This window comes from Babjeviella inositovora (assembly GCF_001661335.1).
Source record: "Babjeviella inositovora NRRL Y-12698 unplaced genomic scaffold BABINscaffold_9, whole genome shotgun sequence".
Taxonomy (NCBI): Eukaryota; Fungi; Ascomycota; class Pichiomycetes; order Serinales; genus Babjeviella; species Babjeviella inositovora.
The window spans coordinates 435,470-456,411 of record NW_017566846.1 but is presented as its reverse complement, the minus strand read 5'-3'; the positions used below and the strand labels follow the sequence as shown (position 1 = coordinate 456,411).

Genomic DNA, 20,942 nt, shown 5'->3' with positions numbered 1-20,942 from the left:
CTGTAGTGACTTTATCTAGGATATTCTATTTCTCCAACCATACCTAACAGATGGTTAGATAATTCAGTGTAGTTTTATAGAAGTCTCAAAGACGAGTGGGTTACAAAAAGAAATGGTCCCTAGCAGGATCGAACTGCTGATCCCCGCGTTATTAGCACGATGCCTTAACCAACTGGGCCAAGGGACCAAATTCCTGCTTAATGAAGATTTATCAAAGTTTAAGAGCGAAGGTTATGGAGGTTCCAGTCTTAGCATCTTGCTTTTAACGCTAACACCACCCCCTCCATGAGCAACAAAATTAATGCCCAATGGTTCGTGTTTGAAATCCTTGATTTCATAGAATATGACCTGAGACACTAAAATCGGGACTCTACAATATTTAACTATGCGGCGAGATCTGATTATCTGACTGCTCAGAGTCTGCTACCGTTATGGGATATCTTACCCACTTCATTGGATGGATAGGATTTCCATGCCCATCTCTCGGACCTGATGATCTCGCATATGTCCTTTATAATATTGGCGAAGATCAATTCATCATATTCTGATTGGCACACAAGCGTACCGGTATGTCACCGTCCAACAGTTAAAGGCCGTTACCGCCAGATATCACCATAATCTATGTGGTTTAGATACACAGTTAACGCACGGCTAATGCTGAGATATGATATAAACCCGGAGTACTAGGTGACTAAATGATACATTCCTTGAATTACCTCTTATTTCCAGTTGTTCAAGGTACAAATTTCACGCACTATTTCCAAAACTCTTCCAGGCTTATGCATCTAGATCACTGCCTAACGCAAATTTGTCCAGTAAATGATGCAGAATATACCTGACAGGAAGATGCAGCTCTACCCCGCAAATTGCCCATTCACAAACAATGAGCCTACCCGTATTGATTCCGTGTATTTTTTTGCTGATTCGCACCATCAATACCTTCTTGCCGTCCCCGAACTTGTGGGCTTCCAATCGCGCTGTAATAAAACAGTCGCGTTTTGCCAACCCATGCCGAAAATGTCGTGTTTTGACGATTCGTGCCTTCTCCTAATCACCCGAGACAAACAAGATCCAGACTTTCTACCTATAGCTTCACATTTATCCTTCTTCAACTTCCCACGGCCAGTTCTAACTTATTTCCAAGGTATGCGTCTGATTATCCAATACTCTACTTTGTGGTATACAAAGGGCTACCTGAAAACCACTGGGGGATATACACCCAAGTTTGATTCTCCTACACCATTGGCTATTGCTTCGGGCCTTAACTCCAAGCGATATCTAAAAGGTTAGCCTTGGGGTCTCTTGCCCGCAACTTGCTCAAAAAAGTGGCGCCAAAACCACTCTAATGAGTAATCAAGAGATTCAAACTTCAGATGAGCTTTCAGCCTTTTTTCTTGGCTCCTTCAGCTTTTCGCGATCCCCCACTAAAGCTTGTAAGCCACTCGGGCTATCTTGGTTCTTCGCAGCTTATCATTAGCCGTTTTTTTTCGCGCTCGCCGCGAAAAAGAAATTGAAAAATTCACACAAAAGAAAGAAAATTTCGGTATCGATCTCTTTATCTACGCCTCCCACATGCCTTTAAGCACCCCCAGCGCCAGACACCTTCTCCACGACCGGCTCTTTTACGGCCACCTGAACGTCATGTTGCACCACATCTCCACGTACCTTGGTCTTGGACACACGCACACGCGTGCCCACTCCACGGCGGCGGACGACGCGTCGCTTAGTTCCGCGCTGTCCTTCACAAGCACCAAAACAACCCATTCCACACCGCTGAAAAACACCCATTCGTTCCACCCGCGCCTCCGTGCGGTGATGTCGCAGTTAGATATGATTGCGCCGCGGTTTGTGCTCAACAAGGGCGACGTCGAGATCATCACCAGTCCGGTGGAGTTCTATGAGCGCCTCAAGCTCAAGATCGCGCACGCGGAAAAGCGCGTGTTTTTGTCCTCCTTGTACATCGGAAAGACGCAGCACGAGTTGGTGGCCACCATCACGGACGCTTTACGTGCGAAGCCCGAGCTCCGCGTGTACATCCTCACTGACGCGTTACGCGGAACCAGAGAAGCGCCGCAGCACAGCTCAGCGTCGCTCCTCTCACCGCTCACGGAGGAGTTTGGCAACCGTGTGGACATCCGCATGTACCATACGCCGCACTTGAACGGGGTCAAAAAGTCGCTCCTTCCTGTGCGCATCAACGAGGGCTGGGGCCTCCAGCACATGAAGATGTACGGGTTTGACGACGAGATCATCATGAGCGGCGCTAACTTGTCGTCTGATTACTTTACAGACAGACAGGATCGCTACTACCACTTCAAGTCGCAGACCTTGACCGACTACTACTTTTCCATCCAGCAGGCGGTCAGCTCGTTGTCCTACCGGATTTACGCTTCCGCCAGCGAAAGCAAGTTCCGTATGAGCTGGCCCACCTCCAACGCCTCCAGCGAGCCGCACTTGAATATGCAGCGCTTCTTGTCGGACGCGCTGTTGCTCCTTGAGCCGTTGCTCAAGCCGCGTAACTTGGCGCCGTTCGAGGACAAGGATGAGGGCAGCCCCACCACCGTCGTGTACCCGGTTTCGCAGTTCACCCCACTCTTGGTGCCCGACCACTCCACCGAAAAGCCCGCCGTGTTGCGCCTTCTTTCGTTGTTGGACTCGCCAAAGATCCAGTGGACCTTTACCGCAGGCTACTTCAACATGCACCCGGAAATTAAGAAGCGGTTGATCAACTCGCGCGCCATCGGGAACGTTATCACCGCCGCCCCCAAGGCTAACGGGTTCTACAAGTCCGGTGGTATCTCCTACTATCTCCCAGAAGCGTATCTTTTGTTGTCCAAAAAGTTCTTGGTCGACGTGCACGCTAACCAGAAGGAGGCGACCATCTCCCTCAACGAGTGGCAGCGTGGTATCGTCAACACGCCCAATGGCTGGTCCTATCACGCCAAGGGTTTGTGGATTTCGGTTCCAGACGAGACTAGGCCGTCTGTCACGATGATCGGGTCGTCCAACTACACCCGAAGGGCCTATTCGCTTGATTTGGAGAGCAACGCGATTGTGGTCACCAAGGACGAAGAGTTGAAGGCGCAGATGGCCAACGAGGTTGAGAACTTGATGCTGCACACGAAGCGTGTGACCCTTGAGGACTTTGAGAAGGACGAGGAGAGACAGATTAGCCAGTGGGTTCAGGTAGCGACCAAGTTGGTCGGGCGCAAGCTATAGGACGGCTAATTTCGGTTACGGTTTTTTATTTTTTATTGCATCAGCGCATAACATATCCTTTTGCTGTATATATAGTTTCAATAGACTTTCAGATTAGATGGAGTGAGGAGGGAACTCGATATAAGACAATTCCAGACATCTAAAAGACCCGGGTCTGGTTATTGAACCAGCTTTCGAATATCATTTTGAATATCATGTAGCTCGCCCTGCCATTCATTTCGTGTCATTTATCCGCACACCGTAGAAAGCCTCCATGGTTCGTCTGGGTGAACCACAAATCTCGTTTTCAACAGTTTGCCTGGCTAGCTCAATCGGTAGAGCGTGTGACTCTTAGTAGTACGCGATCACAAGGTTGCGGGTTCGACCCCCGCGTCGGGTTCTGTTTCTTTTTAAAAGATTAAAGCAAGTTATCTAGGGAATTGGAGGTCTGACGCGCCGATGGAGAGAGACCGAGAGAGATTGAGATGAAAAATCAGTCAAAAGAAGCGTGAAATTCAAGGTACGGAAGACCAAGGAAACGGCCTAGCGATTCATTCCTTCTTTCTCTGAAGGAAGCTGAGCTTGTAAATTGCGGGAGGCATCAGGGTCACACTTCCTTTTTAGCCTGGGGCCTTACTCTCGTTTCATTGGAGGTGCATGGGCCTGGACTCATCCACATCCTGTGACGGCTTTTGGACCCTTGACTGATAAACGTAAAAGGTAAGAGACGACTCTTACTTCAACCTTTCAAGATGCATACAAGACATGAAGGCCGTTTTTCCGCGTAGGACCATGGATCGCAAAGGGTGTACAACTACCAAACACATTGTATTGAATACTGTTGTCAGCTAGTTGGCCAGCATACTGACACGTGATTAAATTCCATCGAAGATTACTGGCAGCAGCATCGTTCATCATAAAAATACTCTCAGAGTTCTTATGATCTCTATCTTATATAAAATTTATTGTCAATACACGCATATTAATTATGGTCAAGGATTGGTCAATATCCTTACGTTTTGATAATCTTCCGAAATAGTGTAATGGCTAGCACAGGGCGCTCTCACCTCCCAGATCCGGGTTCGATTCCCGGTTTCGGAGCTTACTTTTTTCTGCTCCACTTCTAGAATCATTTGTGTTCCCATATAAATGGCACACAATATACTATACGTGTTATAAACCATCAGATGCTTTTGTTAAAAGTTAGATGAATGGTAAAAGCGTTATGCCTAGTGTGGAAGCGTCACCAAGCTGTAATACATGAACCTTGTCACAAAGATAATTTTTGACCATACAACGATATGAAAAAAAAAAAAAAAATGACACCACGTTGCCATGGGCAAGATAATACCATTAGACGGCTTATCTTAGGATCTACTTTTCCCGTTCCTTTCGTGTATCTGTCTATAACGCAACGGTCCGCATTTACCTAAGTAGATCCCACAGACGTTCCCCTGGCAGGTCAAACACACCAGCTACAAACCAAGCCATTTGAACTAAAATCTTTATTAAACTTTTTCTACGCAAGAGCCTCTACCGCATCAATCGCTGCGCGATACTCCTGTTGCTTCACACACAAGTCCAAAAACACCTTATACTTCGCGTCCAACAACCGACGATCAGGATCGTCGGCCGTGTTCGGTGCCACCACCTTCCCGGCCCCGCTCATCTTCTCCATCACCAGCCACAACGCGTCGCCACTCGCAGCTGCCAGTCTCTTGGCACCAAAGGAAAGACCCTCGTCTTCGAAGTCGTCTTCGGCCTCTGTCGTGCGGGTAAGCGGGAACGGGTATCCTACGCTTTGCGGGGCGAGGGAAGCGAGTGCAGTGGAGCTGGCGGTTGCGGAAGGCGCGGTGTACGGCGACTTTGCGACGTCGTGCGTGGCGGACACGCCCTTCAACTCTGTGCGCACACCCTGCGCCGCGACAGCCCCGAGCAACGCCGCGCCAAATACCACCGCCGCGTCGATGTACCGCGGTATGACAATTGGCAAGCCCGTGCAGTCTGCGAGCAAGCGCATGAGGAGCCCGTTGCGGCACTGGCCACCGGACATGTAGATGCGCGAAATGGCGTGGCCCGCAGCGGTCATCGCGGCAACAATCTGACGTGTCTGCTGCGCGATGAACTCGCACGCACCAAAGTACGTGAGCGCGAGGTCGTCGAGCGATACATCCATGGACTGACCAACAATGGCCGCGCGCATGCGTGCGTCCGCAACGGGCGAACGGTTGCCGTGATAGTCGCCATAGAAGAACAAGTGCTTCGCGAGCGCAACGACGGAGCGCGTACCGGTTGCCTTGGTCATGTCCTCGAGGCGGTTATTGAGGAAGTCGAACTTGGAGATATTGGAGATGTCCGCGGCGGTCGTGAGCTCCGCATACGCGGGGTGAGTCGCAAGCACGTGCGCGAGAAGCGCACCGGTGCACGACTGGCCGCCTTCCGCAAGCCAGAAGCCGGGCGCGATGACGTCGCGGTACGGGCCCCAGACGCCGGGGACAAAGAGGGGAGAGGCAGACATGGCAATGTGGCATGTCAGAGTGCCGGCGACGGCCGCGAGACGGCCACAGGATTGGGCAATTCCGCTAGTCGCGCCGTTCACGACGCTGCTCGTGTCATCGCTCGCCGCAACCGTTCCAATCCACCCAGCATACGCATCAATCACCCCCGAGCCAACCCGGCACCCTGGTGACAATCCAAGCTCGGCAGCGGCGGCCTCACTGAGCGTGCCAACCGTCTCACCCGCATGGAGGTACGTTCCGCCTAGCCCCGGGGAGCCACCAAGCTGCGCAAACCCGTTAGCCACAAGCTCGCCGAGACCAATCGCCTCGAGAAACTCCTGTGACCACCCATGCTTCGAGCCGTCTACACCCGGCGGCACAAACCCTTGCTTGCACACGGCGGAACAATAGGACCGCGCCTCGGACCCTGTCGCGCGGTGAGTGAGAAAGTCTGGGAGGTCGTAGAACTTCATCTGGGCAAACACGTTTGGTGCGACGTTAGCCTGGAGCCACATGATTTTGGGCATTTCCATCTCAATGGACATAGAGCCGCCTACGTACTTGAGACAGACGTCGCCCGTGGCGTTGATGGTGTCGGTTTCCTTGTGCGCGCGGTGGTCCATCCAGAGGATGACGTTCTGCGCGGCGTCGGAAAAGTCTGGGCCCACGGCCACCGGCATGTCGTCGTGGTCGATTGCCACAAGCGAGCATGTGGCATCGAAGCCGATACCATGGACGTAGACGGGATCCACGTTCGCCTGCACGACAGCCAGACGAACACAGAAGCAGATCGCATCCCAGATTTCGGTTGTGGACTGCGTGATGTGGTTCGCTCGGAGCTCATGGCGAGAGATGGGTTTCTCAGCAAGGCCGAGGATCGCACCTGCGGGGTCCACCACCGCTGCGCGCGCGGAGCCAGTGCCAACATCCACACCAACATAAAAGGGTCCCGTACCGGGGTTGCCAAGGGACAAGCCCGACGGATTAGTAGAGGACATTGGAAGAGAAATGGGATCTAGGTATTTGCTGATAATCCGGGACTTGTGGTTCTGAATTAAAAGCTGGGGCTGCTCGGATCTGGAGTAATATCTAAAGCATTGAAGGGGAGGGGCTCGCCCATTTATATATGCTGCATGTCAGAACGACTGCGTCTGGTGAAAAATATAGCTCGAGTGAATGTTCTCCCGAATGTACCTTGATAAGGCAACGCACAACCCCTCATTGATAAAAAGAAAAGAGATTGTTAGGTGTTATTTTTCGCGTATCTATATTTAGCTATGGCATTTAGAAAGAAGCTATTTGTGAGGTTAGACTTGTTCTGAGACCCCATCTTCCGAGTAGCCTATGTAATTATCAGAGGTATTACAGAACGTTCCACCGAAGGATAAGAGGTCTGTTATAAATCGATAAGAGTCTAAAAGTCTGATTTTCCTGTGGTAAAGCTGTGTTTATACCTTGTGTGTACTGTTCCCCGCTGTTAGGCTGTGCAACCTCGTCTAGATATCCTCATGCCTCGCTGGCCTAGTGCCTCGTCCCCTCATTCACCGAGGCATACATCAGGAGGTTCCCTTGCTCTCTTATATGCATATAGAAAGTGGTCCAAATAGACTACTGTTGCTAGATATACATCCTTTCCCAAACTTGTATCTATTCCAGAGCTTAGACCATCGTATTGGCTTTAAGACAGCTTCCCCTCTGATGAACCGTTCCGGCTGGCTGCGCACGTGATTTTTTCAGCCCGGAAAATCACGATTGCTCTACTAGCCATTGTCCTGCGGTTTGGGGTTGTGGCTTATACTATGATTAACAGCTGGAGAACCTTCTCGGGTGAAAGATACTAAGGCGCGGAAATCTCCCGAGTCATGATTCCGTGCTTTGAACCGTGGTATGCATTCTGGGGAAAGGTTGGAGCAAGCAGATTTCTGAGGATGAATTACTGTAAATTTCCAAATCTTTGTACATTTCCGTATCGTTATTACGCAAACCCGTCTCTTGTAGTTTAATTTATCCGAAAGCCTTTCAAGACTTTTTAAGCCACTATAAACAAGCTCTGACCATCAAGTTCTCCAGTATGATTAAGTTTCTGCCACCTCTGAGTCTTATATTTTTCTCGTTCTATTCTCTAAACTGACCGATCTTCATGGATCTTTGTTCCGCAGGACGGACGAGTCTGGATGCTATCTAGCGTTGCGGGCCTCGCAACGTTTCTGAAGATGTCACGGAGTCCAGACTCCGAGAGTCTCCAGTGTTTGTTCCACTGGACTCTGACAGTTGTGGGTCCCAGGTCCTAATCCTGGTCCATGCTTACTCCACGTAAATCGGCTCCTCCCGTTTTTTTTTGTTTTTGTTTTTTTAATTCTTTGGGGCCGGGTACTTTTCCACCAACTCCACCAAGAAATCGTACTGCTCGTTGGCCTCGATCGCACCTCTGACGTGGCTCGCGGTGACCCTTCTCTGGCCGTTCTTCTTGGCCTCGTCACAGCTGGCCAGCACCAAGCTTGCCATGAAGATCTCGAGCGCACGGCCAACCACCACCGGCGTGGCCTGCGCCACCTTCCCGATATCCTCGTCCGATTGCATCAACTTCTTGATTCTGGCAGCCGGGAAGTGTGTCTTGATGGACTCGTACGTCTTTGCGAGCGACGGAACGGCTTCTGGGGCAGCCTCAATCGGTTCTACCGCGGTATCATACGGTATCGGTGGGGCAGGGTTGAGAAGATCCGCCATCTGTGGCTGAAAGTAACGGTCAGACATTGGTACGGTGAAAAATCCTGTGTGCGTGTGCAAGCTAAAACACGTGCAGTCTCAATCGGAAAAAAAGGAAAACCAGAAAATCCTGGGAACTTGGTGCCTTTTAAATGCAAAACGCAAGACAGAAACCAGCCGCATGACATGCCGCTTTGGGAAATTTACCGTATTTGGTTGACGGCCGGGTAACGAGAACATTCAACAACACTGATAGGCAGACCTTGGCATCGCGCTGGAGATTTTAGAATATTGGTTTGACTTGGTTTTCTTTTGCTTGGGAGTCGATGGATTTGGTGTAAAAGTGGGACACCGAAAGATTTGAATGCACGGTAACATGTACGGGACTTTTGATTCTCGTGTTAGGCATGAGTCAAGTCTGATTTTGTCAGAGTTTTTAGGTGTGGAAAAGGGCTGGAAAATATTGTTTGGATTATGTCAAAAGGTATATATTCAGGGTGAAATAGCGGTAAACGGAATAAAATATATATTAAAATATATTAACGTTGCATTAAGTATTTATAGACAAAATTTAAGCTAGCTGGAATTTTTGAGATAAATACAGCATTTGGCAATATTCCATAATTTAATATATACGTATAAGTATATATGACTAGAGCTAACCAAAAGGCTTTTCTTGTTTACCCAAAGATTATCTGAATTAAAATGTTGATTTTTAACTCTACTTTGCCCTCCAAGTTAGACCAGCCAAATCTATCCTCACTTCCGAGCGACTTTAGCTCAGTCGGGAGAGCGTTAGACTGAAGATCTAAAGGTCCTGTGTTCGATCCACAGAAGTCGCATTTCTTTTTGGTATCTGGTTCGGCTTTAAGACTTTGGTTTGGACCGGCGGTCTGCAAGAGGGAACGTGTTTGTCGTAGCACCGGTGGTGTTTGACTATTTTAGAGATGAAGGCCAAAGGTTTTACCGCAAATATTAACGACATTGGAATTGCAATATTACTCTGAAGGAAAAATTAAACCTCCGATACCGGGAGTCGAACCCGGGTTTGCTCGGTGAAAGCGAACCGTGCTAGCCGTTACACTATATCGGAGCAGTCATGAAATCGTCAAACCATTCCTAGAACCTATCTAACCGGGCTAAGCCTAGAACCCCGAAGAAGTAACCCCCTCCAATGGTATCATACAACTGGATTTTTAGCAATCTGATCACTACGAGTAACCATAGCCCGCAATCTCGGGGCACGGGAGATCCCATAAGTTAGAGTCTGAGGTACAGTTCCCACGCTCGTCGGGATTGTGTTGACGTATCCTAACATTAGCACACCACGTACCTCCTTGATCTATTACAGGTGCTATCCGCCTCTGAGGTGAGAGGGTAGTACGTGTGATTATTATAATTCGTTGACGGTTATTAGAACCAGCTCCCTAGTACGAGTAAAGTTATGTGTCAATCCAAGAGGGTTGAACTGCCTGTGACCAGCGACCAATTCCTTATCGTAATTTTTCTGTGACTATCAAGCACGTGCAGCCATACTCATTCTCAAAGATCTCAAAGATCTCAAAGCGAGCGCCAGTGGTTTAGTGGTAAAATCCAACGTTGCCATCGTTGGGCCCCCGGTTCGATTCCGGGCTGGCGCATTTTTTTCGTTCACCTAAATACACAATATTTCGACCGAGTTTCAACTTATAAACGACTGGATTTTAGCCATGAGTCGGAGGCTATTGTACCAGAAATAGAAAGTTGAACCGCAGTCGTTGGTGGTACCTCAGTATGTCTGGGAACCTCCTAGGAAAGAGGCGAAAGATCCAAGCTGAAAAATTACCTAGAATTATTGGAGATTATAGAGAAGCCAGTTCTGAATTGAGACTAATTTTACTTTGAGAGACCAGCATCGGATGGCTATCTTTGGATATACGAGTATTTTCCTCTGCTATATGCCTTGAAAGATGAACCAGAAATATGTCGGTATACTATAGCCGTGGTTTATCTAGCATCAATAGTTGATTCAAGCTAATCTAGTCTCATTCAATCAGATAAAAGTATATATCCAGTCTGTTATTAACACATTATTGCTTACTACAAGCCAGCCAACCCGTCTCTCGTTAAATCCACATGGTAGACAGACATCATCTGTAGCTTCTTTAACCCACAGATAGAGAGTGCCAATGAATAAATTATAAACTGGCCATAAATAGAGCTGAGACCAAGCTTTTATGTTTTGAGCCCCCTGACTTTGCGCGTTTTACGTGTGCGCGTACGTGAGCGGAGACGCGTCACATTTTCGCCCACGTTTGCGGACGCGTCGCCGGAAAAAGGCCCCGTCAGTTATTCTATTTATCCCCTCCAAATACAAACCACCAACCCTTCTTTACCAAAACACACACCACCATGACTCAAGCAACGCCTAAGAAACCCACCAAGAAACCCACAGGCAGCGGAGCTAAGCTCAAGCAGCAATCGCTATTATCCTTCTTTGCCCCGTCGTCGTCCCCGAACAACTCGCCTACGGCAGATCCCAAAAACAAAAGCCAGGATATTCCATCGTCTCCATTAAAGGCAAGGGAAGACAAAGCTGACGGGAAAGTGAGTAGCACGGGTATAAATGGAGCTCCGGCCACAGACAGCACGGGGGCGGTTGGAGCTCCGGATGAGATCGAAATGAATGATGTAACCATGTTAGATTGCCCCCCAGACGCTGACTCTACAGATATTCCTTCCAGCCCTGCTCCGCCGGTTGCCGAATTCGCCAGATTATCGCGCCTCAATATTTCCTACGTTGAAAGCGATTCTGACGACGATGTCTCCCTCAGCAACGTCAAAAAGAGACGCGTAACTACATTTTCTGACGATGAAGACGAATTCAAGCCAACGGAAGAGCCGGTCTCCGAAGACGAGGTGGAGATGGCAGACCTCACCAAGGAGCTTGAGGGCAGCGATGCTGAAAGTGAAGATGAGATTTTGAGCAAGAAAAAGCCAAAGAGCTCCAATCTGTTGGAGTCCAAATTCAGCGCCAAGTCTTCGTACACGGCCAAGGTGGCGCCAAGGACAAAGGCTTTGCCCAAGGCTGCCAAAAAGAGCTTTACCAAGGAAAACGAAGAACGCTATTCTTGGCTCGTGGACGTCAGAGATGCAGAAAAACGCCCCGTCTCCGACCCAGACTACGACTCCCGCACGCTCTTTGTGCCTTCCTCCGCATGGGCAAAGTTCACCGCGTTTGAAAAGCAGTACTGGGAGATCAAATCGGTAATGTGGGACACGGTTGTCTTCTTCAAGAAGGGAAAGTTCTACGAGCTCTACGAGAACGACGCCCACATTGCTTCCACGCGCTTCGATCTCAAGATCGCGGGGGGCGGACGAGCCAACATGAAGCTTGCAGGGGTACCGGAGATGAGCTTCGACTACTGGGCAAAGCAGTTTATTGACGCGGGGTACAAGGTGGCCAAGGTTGACCAGAAGGAGAGCATGCTTGCCAAGGAGATGCGTGAGAAGAGCACGCTCCTGAAGGAAGACAAGGTGATCAAGCGTGAGCTCAAGTGCGTTTTGACCGGTGGAACGCTCACGGAGCTCGGGATGATCACGGATGACATGGCCATTTATTGCCTTGCCATCAGAGAGGAGACAGACGGCACCGAGAAGGTGTTTGGGCTCGCATGGGTAGATACCACAACACTGGAAGTGCGGATGTTGGAGTTCCGAGACGACCAAGAGTGTTCTCGCCTCGACACCCTCATCACCCAGCTCAGACCGAAGGAGATTGTGGTGGAAAAGGGCAACTTGTGCACGGCCGCGACACGGATTCTCAAGTTTAACCTGGCCTCTCAGCCCATCTGGAACCACTTGACCCCGAGGAAGGAGTTCTGGGACTACGAAACGACGTACGAGAACTTGGTCAGAGGGGGGTACTATCCGGCCAAGGACCTTGACGACTTGACGAGCTTCCCCCCGCTTCTAGTCTCGTGCCACCAGGAGTCGAGACTCGCTTTTGCCGCCTTCGGAGGCCTTCTCTCGTACCTATCCTCGCTTCAGCTTGACCGCGAGATCATGACGCTTGGGAACTTTAAGCCTTACGATGCTTCCGGCGCCGCGAATTCTACACTCATTCTCGACGGTATCACGTTGAACAACTTGGAAGTCTTTAACAACTCGTTCGACGGAGGCGATAAGGGGACGTTGTTCAAGCTTGTGAACCGCGGAATCACGGGCTTTGGCAAGCGGATGCTCAAGCAGTGGGTAATGGCGCCGCTTTTGCGCATTGACGACATCAACGGCCGCCTTGACACCGTGGAGTTTCTCCTTTCCAACGACGGAAACGAGTTCAGAAGCCACTTGGAGCAGGGCTTGACGGGGCTTCCGGACTTGGAGCGGCTTCTTGCGCGTATCCACTCGCGCAGCTTGCGCTTCCGTGACTTTGTAAAGGTGGTGGAGAGCTTTGAGCGGATCGTGCGCTTTTTCATCGAGCTTGCGGCTATCAAGGACTACGATGCCGTTCCGGGCGTGCTTGGGAAGCTCTTGGAGAAGATCCCGGAGGGCTTACCGCCAGCGGTGGAGTCCTGGACCGATGCCTTTGACCGTGTCGAGGCGCTCCAGGACGTGATTATCCCTCAGAGAGGTGTCGATTTGGAGTTTGATGCTTCCTTGGACACCATGAAGGGACTCGAGGACGAGTTGAACGTGGTGCTCAAGGAGTACCGCAGGGTGTATAAGTCCCAGGAAATTTGCTACCGCGATTCCGGGAAGGAGATCTACACGGTGGAAGTTCCCGTCAAGTGCGTGAAGCTGATTCCAAAGGACTGGCAGCAGATGGCCGCCACCAGCAAGGTCAAGCGGTATTGGTCGCCAGAGGTGAAGGAACTTGCGAGACGCCTCACCGAGCAAAGAGAATTGCACAAAGATATCAGCAACGGGATGAAGAGTCGGCTTTATGAACGGTTCACCGAGAACTACTCGGTCTTTCAGGAAACTCTCAAGTTGGTTGCCCAGCTCGACTGTCTCATTGCGCTTGCGCGGACGTCCGAGTCGCTCGGGTTCCCCGCTTGTCGTCCAGAGTTGGTTGACTCCTCCAAGGGTGAGCTCAGCTTTGTGGAGTTGAGACACCCGTGCTTCCTCACTCCCGGTGGGGCACTTTCATCTTCCGTGAAGGAGTTTATTCCGAACGATGTGGTATTAGGCGGTGATCACTCGGGTATTGGCTTGCTTACCGGTGCCAATGCCGCTGGTAAGTCGACGCTCTTGCGGATGACGTGTATTGCGGTGGTTTTGGCACAGGTTGGATGCTACGTGCCGTGTGAGAGCGCGCGGATGACGCCGGTAGACCGGATCATGACCCGTCTCGGGGCCAACGACAACCTTCTCCAGGGGAAATCCACGTTCTACGTGGAGCTTGCCGAGACCAAGAAGATCCTTGAGACCGCCACGCCGAAATCCTTGGTGATTTTGGACGAATTGGGCCGAGGCGGGTCTTCCTCCGATGGCTATGCCATTGCCGAGGCCGTCTTGTACCACCTTGCGACTCATATCCAGGCTATGGGCTTCTTTGCGACCCATTACGGGAACCTCGGACTCGCGTTTGCCTCGCATCCACAGGTGACACCTCTTCGGATGAAGATCTTGGTCGAGAGGGAGTCGCGGAACATTACCTTTTTGTACAAGTTGGAGCCGGGTGCCGCGGAGGGGTCCTTTGGGATGAACGTTGCTGCCATGTGCGGCATCGAAGAGAGCATTATCACCAAGGCCGAACAGGCGGCCGAGGAGCATGAGCACACCAGCAAGATGAAGCGCAGCCGCGAGTTGAGCCAGCAGAACGTGGTTCCGTTGGGCTTGCAGAGCGACTTTAGCTGGTTCCTCCGCGGGTTGCTGGCGTTACAAGGCGAGGTTGCCGTGTACCCAGAAGAGGTCCGATTGCGTGCTGTTAAGAACGTTTTGGACATGATTGAGAGAATTTAAGCCTGGACCTGTACTCTTACATTTAGTATATTTTGCTGTTTTTTTTTATATATTCAACCTTGCGGCAGGTTAATTGACCATTAGCGGGATCAATTGCGGGCGTGCTTATGATTTAAACCTTTGTAATTTAATTGGTTTACTGGATTCATTGTAGATATACAAAATCAACAGGACAGGCTGCTGACCTCAATAACGATTTTCTGTCATCTCTTTAGGTGACAGACTCGGCATGAATCCATTTAGGTGGGCCAAAAGCACGCCAAGTTAATGCGGATTCTCGCCGGAAAGAGCAGCTCCAGGCCGGGGCACCGGAGACGAGACCATCGAGGGAATTGGTATTGGGGCCGTTCTTGGAATCAACAGCGAGGCCGCCATTATGGGTATTTGCATTTGGTGAGAGTCGCTATACCGGGGTAGCATTCCTGGAGGCACATCTGGTGACAATACCGGGGGCATTTCCGCCATTCCTGGGGGTATCCCCGAAACCCCAACCATCGGAGGAGCAAAGTTCGGAGGACAACCAGGGGAAGGTTGGTTAAGGAAAGGGTACGGCACAAATCCCTGATACGGCATGATTGGGACATACCCGTGAGGGTTTCCAGGATAAGCACCGGGAAAACTAGGGGGGTACTGGAACTGGGCAGCCACCTGCGGAGAGACCACATAATGAACCTTGGATTCGACCTTTTGTTTCTTAGTCCTTGGCTTTGGGGTCTTCAGCGATGGAGTTGCATTTGGCTTTTCAGCCAAAGGTTCGGATGGATCCAACAAAGTTTCGAGCCCAACCATCTTTCGCTTTTTGTACGGGCGCTTTTCCTTTGGAGCCTCACCGCTCGCCTCCATCGCTAGCCGCTTCAACTCCGACTTTTTCACCTTCTTTGGTCCCAACCCCTTCTTGTACAAAAACCGCTTGTAACCCGGGTCGTTTGGCGTTTTCAGCGCCCAATTATCGGTGAAGCGCGCCACCTGGTCGGTCGACTGGTCGGGCAAGTAGCACCACACCAGGGAGTCAGACGGCTCCCTCTTCTCGTGGGCCAAATGAAAGACCTCTAATACCATGGTAGAACCGTTCCAGGGGAGAATTTGGAGCGAAAAGTTTGGGTCTTTGACCCCAGAGCAGATTAAATCCCCAGGAGGTGTCCCGTCAACGGCCAGAGGATCTACCTTTTCTTTCTTGACAATTTTTTTGCCAACCTTTTCCTTCTTTTCCCTTTCAGCCTTCCGCGGCCTTTCTGGAACTCCTGTAAAGTACTTATCATTACCCAACACACTTTCATAGACAATCTCTATGCCCTCGGTGAGCTTGGGGTACACAAGTACGTCCAACGTGCTCTCCGAGGCGTTGTTTTTCACCACCAAGCCGGAATGGTGGTTTCCCTGGAGCGTAAACTGGACGATGGAGTTCCGCGTGAGCAGCTGGCAGAACGTTTCCCCTATAAGCCGCTTCGCTTCTGGAAGCTTAGGCCGGTGAACCTTGCAGTAGTTGAGCCTCAGCTTCAACAAGTCAGTGCCACCCAGTGCTTTCATCTCAGTACACGTTTCGAGGTCGAGGAAGATACCGGCACCAATGGCACACGTCGCGTGATACGCTCGGGTACACTTGCTGTAGTCGCACTGGAAACAAACCCCGTGGGCGGCGCCCGAAAGGTGGCACACGAGGCACCGGAGGTTCTTCCGCGCTGGCGGAATCGCTGAGAAGTTGGTGACAATCTCCACCGGAGCAGAGGTAGAGCCAGTGGCTTCACACTTGCCAAGAGACGGGACAGCAGGAGTCTCCGAAGGTTGGTGTGTGACGGAAACACCAGCAAGCGTGGAATGGGGTTCACTGGGACTGTGCTTGATGCTGGTTGGGGTCAAGGGGCCTGTCACGTCCATAGCTGGCCCGTTCAAGCACTTAGCAACACCTTCATCTGGAGGCGTCTCACCATCCTCGACCTTAACCAGCAACCTTCGCTCGCCTTCGTTTGCAGTTTCATAACCTTCGTCATCAGAGAGGAGACGAGGATCGTTCGTGCAAGCATCAGAAATTTCTGGGTGTTTGACAACAAAAGCTGGGTCTGCGTCTCTACCAGCGTCTGTAGAAGCTATTCCGCCCAATCCAAGAAGACTGCTTGAAGTCAAAACTTCAGTCATAGCACCCGCCTTACATGCTTCTCCCAAAGCTTTCAAATCCTTGTCTTCTCTCACGTTTTTCATCATCACCTCGTTGCACAAGTACGCGCACACACGATGAACCTTGCCCTTTTTCCCCTCAACCTCCAACAACTCAAACACCCTGAGCTTGAGCAAACGCCGGGGGAGAATATTCGGACATAATAAGCACGCCTCACCCTTTGGCTTTAGCTTCACAACCTTCGGTTCCTTCAACTTTGGCTTTGGTATTTCAACTTCGCTCTCTTCTTCGCTGGAAATTTCCACGACATCCAGCTCCATTTCATACTTTTCATGATTGTACAAGCACTTGAGCTGCGTAACATTGATGCCGACGGAATCGTCGATACACTCGCACTTGGTGGTCTTTTCGGCCACCTCAAACCAGTAGTCCAAGGCAAAATTCACCGACTCTGCAAGATTGTACCCATAGTTGAACCCGCAATGGTAGCCATACGGGTACGTAATCATGAACTCGCCTTGGCGGTGCACAACCTTGTTCACTACTACACCATGCGCCTCAAGATACTTGGGCGCGACCAAAAACGTCTTGTGGCGTAAGAAGTCGTGACAGTGCCGGTACTCATCGGGGTAGAGATCCTTCATGATCTCGAAAAAATGGGCGCGAGATGACTGCGGGATGGCGTACCACTGCTTAGGGGCCCCTAGATGGATATAATTGATCGAGTAAAGGTCCTGGTCCTCCAAATGCCACGCAAAGGTTGCCTTCCAGAGGCCCGCGTAGAGGTATGCATCGTTCACCCCGGGAAGTTTCTCGTCCATGAGGTCGAGAATGTTCGGGAGGTTTGAGACGTTCCAGGAGGAGACTTTAGGGTTGAAAACAGATCCAAGGGTGTCCGCGCCATACATCGGTTCCGCGTAGTTGAGTGTCCGCCAGTAGGTTTTCTCAAGGGAGAGGCATCGTTCGGGGGTGTACTGGGAGATGTCGATATGAAAGTCACGAAGTGACAGCTTTGGGGGTTTGGCTATCTTTTGGGGCGCTTTAACAGCCTTTTGAGGTGCTTTAGGGTTCTTTTTAGGGGCTTTGGAATCAGCACTACTCAGATGATGATGATTCGAATGGGCCAGCTCGGTACCCGTCACGGAATTCGCCTCAGTACTCGCAATACTGACGCTCCGGGTACGGGAAGCAGAGGGGGCAGATGGTGTCGAATGATTCCGGGTTTTTGCCGAAGAGCCGGCGGAAACTGCGACAGAGTCGCTCGTTGTGCTTGCCCTTCTGGTTATCACGCGAGAGGCTGCCACGTTTGAGGTCGCTGGGTTTGGATTCGTTCCTTTCACACTTGCCTCACTTGTGCTGCCCGTTCGAGTCCCTCCTCTCTCCGCCGGGGGCTGGTAGTTTGCCTGCTCAGACAACCCCTTCCACTGGGCCAACGAGTACCCCCGCTGTCGTTCCACGTTCTGTTGTGCAAATACACCGTTTTGCACCATGTTGATCTGTTGAACAATCGGATTCCTGATTCGCACCGACTCGTACAACTCCTGGGTATACCCCAAGCTCTCTACCCACTCGTGCGGCGGAATCACCTTCACGACCCCCGACTCCATCCCAAACCGGTTGATCGACCGTTGGAAGTGGTAGAAGTCTTTGAACTCTGCGTAGGTCGGCGTAAAAACCGGCACGCCATCTTCATAGTGATCGGGCACGATGTCGAGTAGAGGTAGCCGCAGGTACTTGCTGTAATCGGCCATGGTTTGTATTCGTGTATTTTGTGGCTGGATTCACAATCCTTGGAGTTTGGGCCGTAAGAATACTACAGGCTAAGGATATCGTCTGTGGATATATCTCTCTGTGGATATATCTTTCTGTGTGTAGGATACCTGTTCACTCTTTTGGGGCTCGTCACGCTTTGATGTTTGTCATTTATTCGGTTAAGGTTTGCCGATCGTACTATGTGGCTAATTCGCGAGCGGCGTTTTCGGGAAATCCTAGGGAAAAACGACAAAATCGGAGGAGTGGCACGTGACGTTACAGAAAGCACGGTAATACGGGGTACGGTTTCTCTTGGTGGTTTTGGTACGAGATATTTCTAATTTTAGGGGGATAGCATTTTGCCTTATTGTTACGTTTATGGAGGAGCTGGCTAGTTTGTATTACCGCTGTCTAGTATACTGACTTTGAAGTGGTGGGGAGAGTTTCCTCTGCTAGAAGCCTTGGACGGCTACAAGCCCTTCGTCTACAGCCACCTGTGATTATGGTGGAGTTATCACTGAAATTATCCTTTTACGGTGGATCGTCCCCCTTTGTACTCAACTTGTGTGGAATTTATAATTGTTAGAGGATACAGTTAGAGTGTTTACAGCTGGCTGGAAGGTCCGGGGTTGATTGTGGCTGTGGAATAGCCGTGAAGGCGCAGCTTCTCTGGACGTGCAGCACTGGTGTGACCTAGTTTCTCAAACTCATGACGGAGAAAGATAAGCTGGGGGACTGAAACAACGTTAACTTAGCAAGTAAGCGCATACTCGTTTTAGTATTAGAAAAGGCTATGGGCTAAAACGTCAGAAAGAGCTACCTATTCCGTGTATTATGATCAGTTGCTCTTCTTACCTCCCTTGCCGCATGCGCATACGTCGCCAGCCTTACACGGCAGAGATTCGGACCTTGTTGCTTTGTGGCATTATCAAAACAAGGGAGTCCAACCGAAACTTGAACTAGCCAAAAAAAAAAAAAATCCTGATACCATTTGCTGGATATGTTTTTTTAAAACATCAAAATTGACGAAAAGGAAGACGCACTGCCCTGCCCGATCCCTGCGGTATGCGTCTACAGCCATGATTGACGGTCCTGCATGAAGCTCACCTTCAGCCTCGTCTATTAGGATTCACGGATATATAAGAACCCCCTGCCGCTGTTGAAGATTATATAGCTGAGTAGATTGACTTGTTATAAGTCTATAACCAACACCATGTCTAACTTTCCTCCTCCAGCCTATTTTTCAGAGGCTCAAGGCTCTGCCCAAGGTTCTTCCTCATCGGGCTACCAAAGACCCGCAGCTCCGCCTCCAGGTCACCGGGAGTCCTCTTTGCCAATTTCTGCAGAGCAGGAAAAAGGGGCTTTGAATGAAAAGTACCAGCAGCAGTCGTCCCAACAGAGTGCTCAGCCGCCACTTCAACAGAATTTGCTGCCACAACATCAACAAAATGCTAAGCAACCGTTCCAACGGAATGCCCAGCAACCACACCATGTCCAGCCCCAGTATTCGGACCACGATTACGAAAACCTTCTCCCTTCCATCATCCAGTCGCTTAATCGCTTACAGAACCCGGAGTTGTGGAAGGACTACGTCAAATTCACGCGCAAAATGTCCTCCTTCCGTAAGATGCTCGGCTCCAAGGCCACGTACACGGACCAGGATTTTGCCCAGATCTCGACGATGCTCATTCCCTCACGCAAGTCCCACAGTTTTTACACCTCGCGTGAACAAGTTCTCCAGGTTCTCCGCGAGAACAACGCTGTCGGAAAGCTCCAGGAGATTAAGCAGACCTTGCAAATCCCGTCTTCCTTCCCAATGGAAGAGGTGGCAGAGCTCTTGTTCTTTGACGTAGTGTTGTACGTGGACAATTCTGGCTCTATGGCGGACATTAAGCGCCAGACAGAGTTCAAGACTTTAATGTTGGATCTCATGAAGACGGTCAGCATCAAAGATGACGGGTTCTCGTTGCGCTTTATGAATAAAAATGACCAGATTCAGCAGGGGGTTTACCAAGACTTAGGCCTTTCATTCGACAATATCCGCTCCGAGCAGACCCTCAAGGATATCTTGAATAGCCCTCACGTGGGGTACTTTGGGGTCACCCCGCTTGCCAGCCAGCTCCACCAGAACGTGATCAAGCCTATGGTTTTATCGAAGATTCCAGCCAGGGGGCTCGCTAAGCCTGTGATGGTGGTTGTTCTCACTGATGGGATGCCCTATGGGGAGCTGCCACCATTCAGCGACAGAGACGGTATTGCCCAGATGGTCAAGCAGACGAGACGGGAATTGCTCAAGTATGGCTATCCCGCGGGCGCGGTGTTGTATCAGTTTGCCCAGGTGGGTGACGACAAGCCAGCAGCGGATTACTTGAACGGGTTGGACGATGATAGAGACATAGGGGACTTGATTGACGTGACAAATGTGTATGCGAAGGAGAAGTTGCAGATGAACAATGATGTGGCGGACCGCATGTTTTACTTGAAGAAGTTGGTCTTGGGACCTATCGACGAACAGTTTGACAAGGCAGATGAGAGGTAGTGGGAAAGGTGTATGTTTAATGTGCAAGTGGAGAACTTTTTTATTTGATAAGACAGCATAAAAATAGTAAATATATCAATATATATATAAATGTTCGTTGCTTTGGCGGGAGGTCTCGGTATTGTACTACACAGTCAAAAGGCTATATCATTGTACATGCTTTAACTTGGGACGCTACACTAAAGTATCG

The 20,942-nt window shown here is 50.4% G+C and overlaps 7 protein-coding genes and 6 non-coding genes across 13 annotated transcripts; 8 read left to right on the top strand and 5 right to left on the bottom strand.

Moving 5' to 3' along the window:
- Positions 1–113: 113 nt before the first annotated feature.
- BABINDRAFT_t256 lies at positions 114–187 on the bottom strand. The gene has a single exon. It is a non-coding gene; the product is annotated as a tRNA-Ile (tRNA).
- Positions 188–600: 413 nt separating this feature from the next.
- Positions 601–1,431, top strand: BABINDRAFT_153390 (uncharacterized protein). The gene has a single exon (XM_019127251.1). The coding sequence runs from the start codon at positions 820–822 to the stop codon at positions 1,288–1,290; it is 471 nt and encodes a 156-aa protein (XP_018984134.1). The 5' UTR covers positions 601–819; the 3' UTR covers positions 1,291–1,431.
- Positions 1,432–1,572: 141 nt separating this feature from the next.
- PEL1 (CDP-diacylglycerol--glycerol-3-phosphate 3-phosphatidyltransferase) lies at positions 1,573–3,330 on the top strand (the record flags this gene model as incomplete). The annotated part of the gene is made up of 2 exons (XM_019131142.1): positions 1,573–1,661; positions 1,749–3,330. 2 exons carry the CDS (start codon positions 1,573–1,575, stop codon positions 3,217–3,219), a joined length of 1,560 nt encoding a protein of 519 aa, XP_018984133.1. The 3' UTR covers positions 3,220–3,330.
- Positions 3,331–3,515: 185 nt separating this feature from the next.
- BABINDRAFT_t271 lies at positions 3,516–3,598 on the top strand. The gene has a single exon. It is a non-coding gene; the product is annotated as a tRNA-Lys (tRNA).
- A 629-nt stretch (positions 3,599–4,227) lies between these two features.
- BABINDRAFT_t272 lies at positions 4,228–4,299 on the top strand. The gene has a single exon. It is a non-coding gene; the product is annotated as a tRNA-Glu (tRNA).
- A 418-nt stretch (positions 4,300–4,717) lies between these two features.
- BABINDRAFT_38670 (putative phosphotransferase) lies at positions 4,718–6,694 on the bottom strand (the record flags this gene model as incomplete). Its single annotated transcript, XM_019131890.1, has 1 exon — positions 4,718–6,694. The coding sequence occupies one exon, from the start codon at positions 6,692–6,694 to the stop codon at positions 4,718–4,720; it is 1,977 nt and encodes a 658-aa protein (XP_018984132.1).
- Positions 6,695–8,048: 1,354 nt separating this feature from the next.
- On the bottom strand, positions 8,049–8,327 carry HFL2 (negative cofactor 2 transcription regulator complex subunit; the record flags this gene model as incomplete). Its single annotated transcript, XM_019131257.2, has 1 exon — positions 8,049–8,327. A coding segment is annotated over one exon (279 nt), but the record flags the coding sequence as incomplete, so codon positions are not given.
- Positions 8,328–9,171: 844 nt separating this feature from the next.
- Positions 9,172–9,244, top strand: BABINDRAFT_t273. The gene has a single exon. It is a non-coding gene; the product is annotated as a tRNA-Phe (tRNA).
- Positions 9,245–9,423: 179 nt separating this feature from the next.
- BABINDRAFT_t255 lies at positions 9,424–9,495 on the bottom strand. The gene has a single exon. It is a non-coding gene; the product is annotated as a tRNA-Glu (tRNA).
- Positions 9,496–9,971: 476 nt separating this feature from the next.
- On the top strand, positions 9,972–10,042 carry BABINDRAFT_t274. The gene has a single exon. It is a non-coding gene; the product is annotated as a tRNA-Gly (tRNA).
- Positions 10,043–10,752: 710 nt separating this feature from the next.
- Positions 10,753–14,452, top strand: BABINDRAFT_162483 (uncharacterized protein). Its single transcript, XM_019129373.1, has one exon. The coding sequence runs from the start codon at positions 10,794–10,796 to the stop codon at positions 14,346–14,348; it is 3,555 nt and encodes a 1,184-aa protein (XP_018984130.1). The 5' UTR covers positions 10,753–10,793; the 3' UTR covers positions 14,349–14,452.
- A 2,259-nt stretch (positions 14,453–16,711) lies between these two features.
- On the bottom strand, positions 16,712–18,212 carry BABINDRAFT_172091 (uncharacterized protein; the record flags this gene model as incomplete). The annotated part of the gene is made up of 3 exons (XM_019130857.1): positions 16,712–16,787; positions 16,810–17,485; positions 17,813–18,212. 3 exons carry the CDS (start codon positions 18,210–18,212, stop codon positions 16,712–16,714), a joined length of 1,152 nt encoding a protein of 383 aa, XP_018984129.1.
- Positions 18,213–19,386: 1,174 nt separating this feature from the next.
- On the top strand, positions 19,387–20,863 carry BABINDRAFT_162481 (uncharacterized protein). The gene has a single exon (XM_019129372.1). It carries the CDS (start codon positions 19,427–19,429, stop codon positions 20,750–20,752), a length of 1,326 nt encoding a protein of 441 aa, XP_018984128.1. The 5' UTR covers positions 19,387–19,426; the 3' UTR covers positions 20,753–20,863.
- Positions 20,864–20,942: the final 79 nt, after the last annotated feature.

Bases quoted from the DNA above. Each gene is read 5' to 3' on its own strand.
- BABINDRAFT_153390 (XM_019127251.1), top strand. From the start codon at position 820: ATGATGCAGAATATACCTGACAGGAAGATGCAGCTCTACCCCGCAAAT.
- BABINDRAFT_162483 (XM_019129373.1), top strand. From the start codon at position 10,794: ATGACTCAAGCAACGCCTAAGAAACCCACCAAGAAACCCACAGGCAGC.
- BABINDRAFT_162481 (XM_019129372.1), top strand. From the start codon at position 19,427: ATGTCTAACTTTCCTCCTCCAGCCTATTTTTCAGAGGCTCAAGGCTCT.